The sequence below is a fragment of the Episyrphus balteatus genome, chromosome 1 (assembly GCF_945859705.1).
Source record: "Episyrphus balteatus chromosome 1, idEpiBalt1.1, whole genome shotgun sequence".
Taxonomy (NCBI): domain Eukaryota; kingdom Metazoa; phylum Arthropoda; class Insecta; order Diptera; family Syrphidae; genus Episyrphus; species Episyrphus balteatus.
The window spans coordinates 87,641,623-87,655,433 of NC_079134.1; the positions used below are offsets into that span (position 1 = coordinate 87,641,623).

Below are 13,811 nucleotides of genomic sequence, written 5' to 3' on the forward strand. Positions count from 1 at the left end.
ATTTTTATTTAATTAAAGTTTTTATTTGCATCAACTTTTTTGCAATCTTTATTTAAATTTTCTATCCCAATTTTGTTTATTTTTTTTTTTTTTTGCAAACCTTTATCAATGTTGCAGTAACTTTTTTGCAAACATTTTTATCAATTTCGCATAAACTTTTTTGCAGAAATTTTCAATTTATTATATTTATATTTACTTAAATTCCTTTTGTTATAAGACATTTTTTTGTCTTATGACATAATATTTTTATATATTCATATAAAATACGTTTACCTCGTCGCCAATGTAATAATCCGTATTTAATTAATAGACAGCACTCAAATATACATTTATTAAGAATATTTATTATGTTTATACTTTAAGTAATATTGAAGTTATGAAAATAAAATAAATATGTAGAATTTAATAAAATATATAACAAAACTTGATCTGATAATATTTATGTACAAAGTGATACGACGTGTTAGTAACAGATCTGTACAAGACCTAAATGTGAAAAATGAAATAATGGTTGACCCAACAAATTTTGGCAATTTGTCAACGTTAAAAAAAGGCAAACCATTTTCCAGCTGTGATGACATACAAAGACTTCTTCCAAAGCGTTCATAAGAAAACTAACAACTGTGATAATACCTGTGATAATAACTGCAATACCTGTGATAACACTGTTAGAAAAGGCGTTATATAAAAGAATTCCAATGGCCGTTTCAAAGATTAATTGATTTTAAATATTTTTTTAAGAAAATAAAATAAGTTGATGTTTCTTCAAATCAACAATAATTTCTCATTTTTGTTTTTCAAAACAGTTTGATTATCAGCTACTTCTATTATACACCTGCCTCCAACACTAACGGTATGGAGACCACAAAATTTGGTAAACTTACCTCAGTTATCACCGAATCTTACCAAAAACATATTATTAATTTTTCAAAAACTCCAACGTTTCCTTCATGTCATCATGTTTGTTTCCCACAACATTCATCTTAATAAACACATTCGGTTTTCATTATCTTCAAAAAAAATTTTGATCATAGAGTAGAATTATGTAACTTTATTTCAAGCCAGCTGTGGTGAACTTCGAATACAAAAGAAGTTGTAGTTATAGCATCCCGCCATTGATATATAAAAAATTAAATTTAATATTTAATTTTTCAAAAACCATTCGGCCATTCTGTAATTGTTCATATTCAATAGGGGTATTCACGATCCGATGCAACTGGTCTAGTATCATTGCAAAAGTGCAAAAGTGTAAAATCTTGCAACACTACAACAACAAAATATATGGATTGAAATTTTACAATGGTCTTGCACTTTTGCTATGCAAAATAAAAATACAATGGTGTAAAATTTTTTTGACAGATGGCAGCTCGCCGTCGCGTGTCGCCCATGATGAACAGTTTATCTTTTTTATTTTGTTTCTTTTGATGCAATTTGTGAAAATAAATTAACCCGAACACAACAAAGAATGAAATTATAAAAAAAAGAAGAAGCATCGGTGTAAAGACAACTCCGTAAAAAAAAGAGTGAAGCTGATATAAATCATATCATGGATTCCATTCAATATTTACTATTGATAAGAAGAGGTGCGTTCACGATCTATTGTAAAAAAATAAAATTTTACACTTTTACTAGGCCTGTTGCACCAGATCGTGAATACCCCTAATGAAATACCTTTATTCATTTTAATTTTGTTTTAACGTATATACATTAAAACAATTTTTTTTTCTTAGGTACATAAGAAAGTTTAAAAAAAAAAATGTATCTTGTTTATCATTTAAACAAAATGTGCATAACACTACCTCTTGATACTATGAATTGATAAAAACAAAATCCATATTCAAGCGTTAAATGGTTTTATCTGGTGTTATAAAAAGTTGTTATGATCCAATTCTGGTATTCTTAATTACATAAGCAACACAGGCAAACAAAATTTCCTTTACTCAAAAAAGAAAAATTTTCACAAACCAATGCACAGTGGGTCCCGCCATAGGTCAAAAATAAAAAAAGTAAATGTCAATTTTTTAAAATCCAATGATTAAACAACGTTCTACAATCTCCCATCGAACCAAAACCAAAAAAAAATTTGACGGTTACCCTTTTTTTCATTTCTTAATAGCCATTCAAAGTCGGTATATAAAAAAGGTACAGTTTTTTAATCGCTGCAGTTATAAAATGTGAACTTGCGATAGTGATAACGGGTGTTAAAAATTGTGAACAGTATTAAATTGTTATGTTACTTTCTAAAAACATAAATTATATTGTTAAATAACATTAAGGCTAATTGTAATGGGGCTCGTTAGCGAAGCAATTTTAACCATTTTTATTAAGCTCAATTTTCATTAAATTAGAGATTTAGTTGGTTTGCCTTCGAGTGCCCTCTACAATTTAGGTTCTCAAATGAAGAATACCGTCCTACCTTTCGAAATAATAGCGCCGTTTTTTCCCCTTTTCGGGTAATACGAGTTTAAATGACGATACACGAGAAAAAAAAATTACAACGTAAAACTAAAAAAAATCCTTTTTGACACTATTATTTTTATAAAAGACTGAACTAGAGGGTAAGTGTAAAGTGCTCGACTGACAGGCAGGTCCATTTCCGGCATTAACCATTTTTTTTTATATTTTCAAAAAAAAATTTTTTTTACCTTTTTTTATTTTTCTTGAAAATAACCAAAATTTTAAAAAACTGACTTGATGCATTTTTTTGCAATAATAAATTATATAAAATGATAATACAGGTGTTTCATTAAAAAAAAATGGTCATTATATTTTTGACCGCACTTTGTATGGGAGGTGACCCACTGTGCAATGCATTATGTCTTTTCAAGTACGAAAATGAAACTTTATTATCATGAAAAATTTAAGAGAAAACTAAACGACTTTGTGTTGTAGGTAAAATTTTGAATTCATAAAAGTTTTATTATTTTCTAGAAAATTTTTAATTAATCGTTAAAAAAAAATTAACTGTAACTATTTTTAAAAATCACATTTACATTATTTAAGATACTTTTATATTGTAATCTTTGTAATCAATTTATAAATATCAAATATCTTTTAGCATCAACGTTCTCTACTCTTAGCTCTTCTCATTTAAAATTAAAGGTAACTTTAATTTTTTATCTTGACTTGATTTGAATTTTAAGTCTATTTGACTTCAACGTGGACTATTTTTTTTTTTTTTTTTGACTAGATAGTTATCTCAAAATTAAAAGCTTTTAGATCCACCGTCTTGGAAATCTGGGAACTAAATCCTTTCTTTAACTGTCAGCAATGCATGACTGAGGTAAATTTTATATAAATTATTAAAGCCGAATATTTTCATAACCCGTACTAAACAAAAGTTTGGAATTAAAAAAGTTGATATTGGCTTTTTGGAGAGCTCTAAACAGTTTGTTTGATATAAATTGTTGATGTTAATGAACTTAATTATTTTATATTCTGCTGTTATCATTTCAGAAATTTTTTTATGTTCTCTAAATTTTATTTTTTTTGTATGCCCTTTATAATAAAGTTAGCTGTTCACTTTAAGCTTAACATTAAATTAGTGAGTTTATCTTCACATACATTTTAAAATCTCCTCGAAATAAGAACTTGAAATTTTTTTTTGTTTTATACATCATTTCATCATGCTATGCTAATGGTACTTGAAATATTTCTTTTCAGAAGCATTGCTATCTTTTTTGTTGTTGAAGTCCTTTTAAACAATCACGACCCTTACTTACGAAAAAAGATTTCACAATGTCAACAGAATTATAAATGCAGTTCGTGAATTGCTGCATTACGTTCAATATAAAAATGCTAGGAAAATCTAATTGTAGCTCATCTCCATACAAATTAGCTTTCGAAATCGAAGCATTAGCATTGCAATTTTCTGAACCTGATAATTTTCATTGAATTTTTGTTTACTAAAAATCTTAATATCTAAAGATTACATTTCATATATTCAAACGAATTTGGCATACCAGTCTGCACATCTGAGTAACCCAATTCTTTTTAAATAATTTTACTTCACTCACCTTTTAGCCAGTTCGTTAATTGTAGGAATAAAAACAAATGTAAATAAACTTGACCAAACCGTCTTATCTCTTGGACTGTAAAGCTTGAATTAAATTTTCAAGTTTTGAAAAGAGTGTTCAGCTGGAGTAGCATTAGCTTATCTCTTTACTTGAGTACAAGACGGTTCATTTTTCTAAATATTTCCCATATAAAAAGTTCCCTTCAATCCTTCGAATCATCCTTGGAATCATCTTGGAAAACATTATTTTCTTTATTATTACAATTTCATTATTAGACCAGTGCCAATCCGGTTTTCAGGGGGCAAAAGTTGAAAAAATTATTATCAGCATATGGGTGGTTGGAAAATTTAGGATAAATGGTGTATGAAAGGGGAAACACAAATTGCCCACAAACAAATTGGCGGATAGGAGGTGGGTGGGCGAAAAGTGGGGTGGGTGTCAAAAATCGTGGTTTTTACGATTTCTGTCCAAAGTAGACCTCCTATCAAAAAAGTTAAAACAAAAGTTGTAGATCGTAAAAGTGCCTTCAACTTTTACTTTAACCATTTTTATATAACCTCAAAATATTTAAAAAAAAAAAAAAACAAAAATACGATTTTTTTATTTTTTATTTTTATCTTTTACAAAAATAGTTGGATTTTAACAAAAATTGGTCAAAAATACTTTGTTATATTTTCTATGTATTTAAATTTTTTTTTTGAGTAAAAACTTAATTATTGGATTTTTGACGAATTTAATTTGAAAAAATAGCCTATTTTTCAAACAAAAAAGTTACCGAAAAAATTTTTGATCTTGGAAAAGTTTGGGATGCAATTATTTATATTAAAACCTATTATTTAAGATTGTGTGGAAAAACTATACTTTTGTTTTATAAAATGTTGAAAAAAATTGAAAAAAACAAAAAAATGATTTTTAAGATCGATTTTTCGTAAATGACAGTAATATTGTCGAGAAATAATTTTCCATAGTAACCAAAATATACTTTTCTAATGGCCTTTATTAGTTAAAAAGTTTTTTTTTATAGAAATAAAAGTATATTTTTCTAATGGTTTTTTGTGCGCTGAGCTCGAATCCGAAGTTAAAAAAATTCTATCACATCACGTTTTCGAGATATTACCATGCAAAACATCACAAAAATAGTGTTTTGGACGTCCAAAATTCAATATCTCAAAAACTTTTCACGTTAGAGCTATTCTAATGCTAGATTCAAATTGAGAAGAATAAAGGTCATTAGAAAAGTATAATTTAGTTACTATGGAAAATTATTTCTTGACAATATTACTGTCATTTACGGAAAAATCGATCTTAAAATCATTTTTTTGTTTTTTTTTTTCAATTTTTTTTCGACATTTTATAAAACAAAACCCACCCCCTTTCCCCAGTTTGTTTGTGGGCAATTTATTTTTCCCCTTTCATACACCATTTATCCTAAATTTTCCAACCACATATATGCTGCTAATAATTTTTTTATTTTCAAAAATTATTGGCACTGGTCTATAAAGTTCTCAAATTAGTTTATCCTAAAATTTTAAGGGCAGTAAAAATGTAAAATAATATAAATCACATACTATTTATACACATATGATTGCTTTTTTTCTTTTTTGTTCATATTCTTCAAATATATTATTAAATTATTGCAGTGATGTTCTATCTCACTTCTGATGGTTAGAAACGGTTATATAACAGAATTCCAATGGCCGTTTCAAAGATTTATTGATTTTAAATATTTTATTAAGAAAATAAAATAAGTTGATGTTTATTCTTCTTTCTTCAAATCAATAATAATTTCTCATTTTTGTTTTTCAAAACTGTTTGATTTTATCAGCTACTTCTATTATAAGTTCTCAATAAGTGTTTTATAAGTATTACTGCTTGTGATAATATTCCAATAGACCATCTTCATTTGGATAGATTTATCTAACAATACCTACAATAACACCTGTGATAAAAACTTAGATGAACGAGAAATTTGTTTAAAGTCCATATCAACCTTTTCCCGACTTTCTTCTTCTACCTAGTTTAGCCCGGTCGAAGTAAAAAACAAACCTTACTTTAAACATTATAGGGCTTTCATGCAACAGTGTAAACTTTGGGTAAACCTAGTATTATAATGGTAAATATGGTAAAAAAAACTGTCAAGCCAACAAAATTTTGACGCATTTACAACTTTACAGAGCTTACCAGGGGTGGAATTACGGCATACGTTCGTTAACGAATGGTTGCTATGTGTCCCTATCGTTTTCTAATATAATTAAATAGAGAAAGCATAGTCAAAACGACCCCTGGGTCCTATTTCACCAACTACAAGTTACAAGCAAAAATTTGTAATTTGTAGATAACAAGTACAAATTTGTACAATGAAATTCTATTTCACAAAGTACAAATAAGTAATTCACAAATTTGTGATTATCGAAAAAAAAAATTACAACTATGTTTTGAAAACCACAAGTTTGTAGAATTACCGTTTCACCAAATATAATTTTTTCTTGTAAACAACAAGTTTATCTCACAAACTTGTAAAGCTTGTTTTAGTCTTAGGCTAGGCGCACACATGCGATTTCAGTCGCACGATTATTTAGTCGCAAAAATGGATCACACGGATTTCAATGCCGGTGAACACACATGCTTCTAAAAAATAGCCGCGATTTAAAAATTGAAAATTGTCCCATTTTTTTGGCGACGCGATTGTCGCAAATTAAAATGGAACAAATGGAACAGTATAGTTGTGCACACACTTGCGACTAAACTGAAAACGACTAAAAAGTAGCAGTCGCAAAGAGGCCAAATCATGCGCACACATGCGATTTTCCACCACTCGATTTTTTAGACGCAAGAAATGAAACACATTATTTTAAATGAGAGCGCACAGATATGCGATTTTAAAATCGCATTTTTTTTAAAAATGGATCTGGTTCTATTTTTGGTGCTTCTTTTTAGTCGCACATAAAGATATATCAAATAGAAAATAATTCACCTGCGTGGATTTGCGACCCTTGGAAAATTTAGTTTCAGTTTAATAATGGATTTTACCAGAAAGTGTTGTTTAGTGGCTCTTTTGTTGCGACTAAAATCAAAGCAAAAACGTAAAAGAAAGTACTGGGTTCACCCTCTTCTAAGCGATAGGATTATGAAAGGACAGTTTCATAAAATTAATAAGAATCTAAGAGAACATCCTCAGAAGTTTACCCAGTATTATAGAATGAGTAAACAATGCTTTGATAAAATATTGGTACTTGTGGAACCGAAAATAAGGTGCAAAAATACACATTGGAGAGAATCTATTTCGCCCGAAGAACGTTTATCTGTAAGTTAACAGAGGTAAACATTTTAAAAATAAATTGCGGTAATTTGAGTACACTTAGGAGCAAAAAAATGGAATCAAACTTTGCGTTCTGTAAAAACGATAATAATATAATTGATCGTGAAGTAATTGACATATTAACATAAAAATGTTAATGGTACCATTGAAACGCTTGAAACGAAGGCTTTAAGTTAATGCTTAGAACTTAAAAACCAGTTCTTTGGTTCAATCCAACCAATATAAATGAAAAGTATGTGAAGAAAAATAGATTGAAATTGAAACAGAGAGTGGAAAACATTAACATTAAAAAAAAACTAAAATTGACAGATATCGCTAACACTATTGTATGAATTTTTATGTTTTTACCAACAATTCAAAGTAAAAAATACGCAAGCTTTAAAATGAGACCATGAATTAAAATGAGACTTTGAATAAAAATATTTTATCCATTGCAATTTTTTTGTTTTTAATATATATAATTTATTTGATTCTGTTTTTTGCTCCTTAGTGTAGATTTGAACATCAAGTAACATCTGGTCCTTTTGATCTTAAGATGATGCATTTTTGTTTATCAAAAAACGGTCATGTATTTTGATCAAACACTATGTTTTTTCTTGCGACTAAATAATAGCGCGATTTTTTAGTCGCAAGTGTGTGCACGGTAATTTAATGTTGCGACTGCGATTTTTTAGTAGCAACGACTGAAAATCGCATGTGTGCGCCTAGCCTTAGCGGTCACCGTTGAGTTACTTAACTCATAACGACAGAGGTTAAAATTGGTTTCAAATGAAAACTAAGTTGATAATGAATATGAAAAAATAGGATTGCCATTTTTAAAACTTGAGCTCTTATTTGGCAACCCTATTTTAAACGGAAAATTGTCAAATAACTAATACTGTCATATCTTAGTAGTTTATTATGACATCCATGGATTTATAGAAGTAAAACAAAAGGTAAAATAATAATATTGTAAATAGTGAGGAAAATTAATAATATAATTTAAGGAATGAAGAACTACTATCAAAAGAGAACAAATTTTCCATACTTAAGAGGCAGGTTATAGCAATGAGGAAAAATTTTTAAACAGATATTTTGTGATGTTTTCATTCGATTTGAAACACAAATGCTATACCAATTTTTAAAGCATTTGTTTTCTATTACAAATAAACAAAAAAAAATATTTATTGCTAAGAAAAAAAAATTGCATTAAAAAAATATTGATTGCAACTGAAATAAATTGCATTTTAAAAAAAATATTGCAACTGAAAGATATTTGCCTTAAAAAAAATATTTTTTTTTTTTTTTTTTTTTTTTTTGTCCGTGGGTAGGTGTTGAAATCTTCAAAAGATTCTATGAGGACCGGAAAACGCGTGCTCATAGATATGTGGGACTCTTAACCACTAAAACCACCTCCTCCTCCCGATTGCAACTAAGTTCAGATGGAACTTATCTAGCAATTTATCTTTCTCGAAGTTAAGTTACGTGTTGTAGGTAACTTTCCGATGAAAGTTCCTACTGATGATATTTAAAAATAGATAAATAACTTTTGTTTTAAATTAAATCATTAAGTAATGGTTTAAATTTTTGTTATCAAAAAAATATTTTAAAGGAAGTTAAATAAATAAAATCTCTAAAACATTTAAATTTATATTAATCAATGCCGATATTTCGAAATAAAGGAATTAAATTGAAAAATTTCACTGTACCAAATCGGAAGGTTTAGTCCTTCGCAAACGTCGTACTAAGTTTGTCTCGTCGAGAATTTCTAGTATTGTTCTATTAGTATGTTCGACTAACCGTTTTCGATGTTTTTGGGCAAACGTTTTTATTTCTTCGCGAACCGTGGGGATTCCAAGGTCCCTGTGAAGATCTTCGTTTCTTATATACCACGGCGCATTTACAAATGATCTTAATAATTTATTTTCAAAAGTTTGTAATCTGTTTAAATTTGTATCGCGTGTACAACCCCAGAGTTGAATACCGTATGTCCAGACAGGCTTCAGTACCTGCTTGTAAACTAATAATTTGTTTTCGATACTTAGTCTAGAATGTTGTCCTAGCAACCAGTACATTTCTCTCAATTTCATATTTAATTGATCACATTTATTTTTAACATGCGCTTTCCATTTTAATTTCGCGTCGAGAGTCATCCCGAGATATTTTGCCTCATTTGCAAATGGGACTTGAGTAGTGTTAATAAAAACAGGTAGTCTATTTATTTTCTTATATGTAAAGTCCACGTGGACTGACTTAAATTCGTTAAGCGCTATTCGCCAGGTTTTTGTCCATTCATTGACATTGTTAAGGGCATTTTGCAATTTACTTGTCGACTCGTTGATTGTTTTGCCTACTGCAAGTATTGCGGTATCATCAGCAAAAGTAGCTACAATTGTGTTTTCTGTTTGAGGTATATCGCGTGTGAATAGAAGGTACAAAATAGGACCTAAAACACTACCTTGTGGTACCCCAGCCACTATTTCCCTAAAGTCTGAGTAATCATTTCCGTGTCTGACGCGGAAAATTCTGTTCTCTAGATATTCTCTAAGAATGGTAAAGAGTCCTTCAGGTAGGACTTGTCTTAACTTGAATTTGAGGCCCTCGTGCCATACTTTGTCAAAAGCTTGAGATACATCTAAAAAGACCGCTGAACAAATTTTCTTTTCTTCGAGAGCTCTCTCAATGACATCGGTGATTCTATGCACTTGATCTATCGTCGAGTGCTTGTTTCTAAAACCGAACTGGTGTTCAGGTATAAGACCTTTTTCTTCTATTATTGGCTGAAGTCGCTGCAAAAATATTCTCTCGAAAACCTTCGATACTACAGGAAGCAGTGAGATGGGTCTGTATGATTTCTTTTCGTGTGATGGTTTGCCAGGTTTCAAGACCATTATTACTTCTGCTACTTTCCATTGATTTGGAATGTATTCTAACCTTAAAGTGGCATTCATTATATAGAGGAGATTTATTAAACCTTTCCGTGGGAGCATTTTAAGAATTTCCGCTGTAATTAAGTCGTATCCGGGTGCTTTTTTTGGCTTTAGCTTCTTAATTTCTTTGTTTAATTCGGCGAGTGTAACATTTCTTGTGATAAAGCTTTCACCAGACGTTAAATTCATATTTATACTATCATTCAATGCTTGCCCATTGAATGGTTTGAATGTGTCCTCTAGGTAATCAGCGAAAACGTTTGCTTTCTCTTTGTCGCTTCTTGCCCATGCATTTTGGTCTTTCATAATCGGAGGTGCTGGAAGCTTAGGTTTTTTCGTGGCTTTTATAGCTTTCCATAGAGAGTAGTTAGATTCTTTACCTGCCGTCAAATTTTCAAGGTAATTTTTAGCTTCGCGGTTCTTGAAATCTGATATCATTTTTTTAAGCAAATTACTTAAGCGATTTGAATTAGATTTGTGTTGAGGAGCACGAGTTTGTTGCCATTTTTTACGCGCTTTTCGCTTTTCTTTAAGTACGTCTTTTATCTCTTGGGGATATTTAGCATCTTTGTACCCTGAAATTTCTCTTTGGCAAGGGGTATTGTTCCATGCGGCTTTTTGAACAACATGCACAAAATTATCTACCGCTTTCTCAAGCTCAAGAGGTGTCTGTAGTGATACCCTTAATTCAACATTATCCTCAATATCTTTCTTAAAGCCTTCCCAGTTAGTTTTACCGTTTGTTAGTCTAGGTGGCATTTCAACTTTAACAAGACTTTCGCTGATTGTGAGTATAACGGGAGAGTGGTCTGAAAAAAGATCAAAGCATTCCGTTATTTTAATTCGATTTGACGGAATTCCCCTGACTATAAAGTAATCAATCAGGTCAGGTATTTTGGAGGTATCTGCCGGCCAATAAGTAATATTTATTGCAAAACAAAATTTTGCATTAAAAAAAAATATAATTGCAACTGAAAAATATTTGGATTGAAAATAAAAATTTTATTGCAAATTAAAATATACTAAAAACAAATTTTATCGGAAATAAAAACATTTCTCAATAGAAAAAAATCAAGGCAAAATGTGAGTGCATTAAATATTTTTTCTTAAATTCGTCGAATTTCTTACAATGGGTATCTGACCATACCTACATTAGTTATTAGTTATTTCGACGAATATTAAAAAAAATATTTGATACACACATTTTGCATTTATTTTTTTTAATGCAGAAAATGTTTTATTTGTAATATAATTTTTTTGTAATGCAAAATATATTTATTTGCAATAAAAATTATATTTTCAATGCAAATATTTTTTAGTTGCAATAACATTTTTTTTAAAGCAAATTTTTTTATTTGCAATAAATATTTTTTTTAATGCAAATATTTTTCAGTTGCAATAAAAATTTTTTTAATGCAATTTTTTTTCATTATGAAATTTTTTTACTAGCAATATATGATTTTTTTTTAATTTCAAATGCATTTTTACAACCCTGAATAATAATAATGACATAGCTTTTCCAAAAATAATAATAATGGCCTTCAGCATAAGGCCATTTTAAACACTTTAATCACTACGGTTTTTACAAACTTGTATCAAAAATAACATATGTACATACGTCTTGACTCTTGTAGAAAATTTTCACAAATAAATAGAAACTTTTTTTTGGTGAAACAGAAACCCACAAGAAACTTGAAAGCTTACAAATTTGTTACTTGTAAAATACAAGTTTTGGTGAAACAGAAAATGGATTTTTTCACAAAATTAAAAATTGTAGATTACAAGTACAATTTTGTGATCACAAGAAACTGGTGAAACAAAATGAATCGATTTTTTCACAAATATTGTGAAAATTACTTGTAATTACAAATTTGTAAGCTGGTGAAATAGGGCTCTGGTTTACCTACAATTTACGGAGTTTCATGAATACCCCTTATATCATTTTTATTTGTGATAAATACTTCTTAGCTAAAATGTATAAATATAATTTCATTATTTTTCATAGGCTGTTGGTGAGCCACCACTTTTTATAGGAAGTAGTGTATTCTTTGCAATTAAAGATGCAATCTTAGCTGCCCGACAAATGAATGGATTTGATTTCGATTTTTACCTACCTGCACCAGCAACATCAGCTCGTATTCGCATGGCCTGCAAGGACAGATTTACAAAACTTGTAAGTTCCTTGAAGACAAATTAAAATAAAAAAATTTTAAAAAAACATCTCTTCCGTTGATTTTAGGTTGAATCAAACAACGGAGTGTCAAAGCCTTGGAATATTATCCCTTGAGTTAATTTTTATTTTGCAATGATGCATTTTTAATATTTAAGACGTTCATTTCAATTCACGTATTTAATTTTGTTTTTCTTTATGGAATTATCTTCGCTTTTATTATTTAATTATATTAACAAATAAAATAAATAGATTTGAGACAAAGTATACGAAATCAGAAGACAAATACAAAATATGTCAGTTGTTGGCTATGTAAAATATATTTTTCTGGGTTCAATAAAAATTATTTTTCGTTTTATTATTTATATTAAATTTTAATGTTTAACCAATAAAAGGCTCTTATGTTCAAAAGTGCCTCTTGTATGGGGCAGCTTTGAACATGGAAGGGGCACTTTTGAATAGCAGTATTATTTTCGTTGTAATGAATAAATAACACTCAACTTTTTATTAGTTTTTTTAATATGAACATACAAAAACTCAAAATTGATTATTATATCATATTGAAGGAACCAAAAAATAGTAAAAACTCAGAAAAAATAACATACAAAGGAGACTGGGCACTTTTGTATGGGACGTGGCCCATCGGTGTAACACATTGTGACATACGTCAAATGAAAGGTCTCGATGAGTGTATTATTTGTTTATATGGGCAAAAGTCTCTAGGCTCAAAAATGTATGTAATAAAATTCAGAAAAGTATACATTTTGACTTGATGCTCGATTAAATTGATTCAAAAATAAATAACATAACATAACTGTGTTGGAAGTTCAATTGGGCTAATCCATCACCAGTTTTCACCCATGACGCAATGCATTTTTCGGTTTCTAGAGCACTTTTGTATGGGACGTGGCTCATTGGTGTAACACATTGAGACAAACATCAGATGAAAGATCTCAATGAGCGCATTTGTTCTTTGTATGGACAAAAGTCTATACTTCGTGCAGAAAAAGTGCATTGGTGCATTTTATGTTCAAAGATAAATGTAACACATTAAAAATTACATACATCAAATAAAAGTATGATATTTCTTTGAATAGACAGTAAACTCTATCTCGTGGAAGGTGCAGTGGTGCATTTTATGTTCAAAAATGTATTCAAGGTTATTTTAAATGTTTGTGTTTTTAGAACAAAAAAAGGTGGAGAAACGACTAAATCCATGTCGTATGGTTTGTGGTTTAAATTCATAATACCTACCAACATTTTATGAGTAATATATGTAACTTGTAGTTTGAGTTGCATTTTTGAAAAATTAGTCACAACCTTCGTATATTTAAATTATTTTAAAACCAACAAGGTAGTTTCGCACAGAAGATCATATGCTTACTCAAACATTTTTT

General features: G+C 29.3%; 1 protein-coding gene across 1 annotated transcript in view; it reads left to right on the top strand.

The window, feature by feature from the left end:
• Window positions 1–12,772, top strand: part of LOC129906886 (xanthine dehydrogenase) — a 148,849-nt gene extending 136,077 nt beyond the window's left edge. The window contains exons 5-6 of the mRNA XM_055982851.1: window positions 12,250–12,417; window positions 12,484–12,772. Coding sequence (XP_055838826.1) covers window positions 12,250–12,417; window positions 12,484–12,531 — 216 coding nt within the window. The 3' untranslated portion in view covers window positions 12,532–12,772. The remainder of the gene's footprint in view (window positions 1–12,249; window positions 12,418–12,483) is intronic.
• The last annotated feature ends 1,039 nt before the right edge of the window (window positions 12,773–13,811 follow it).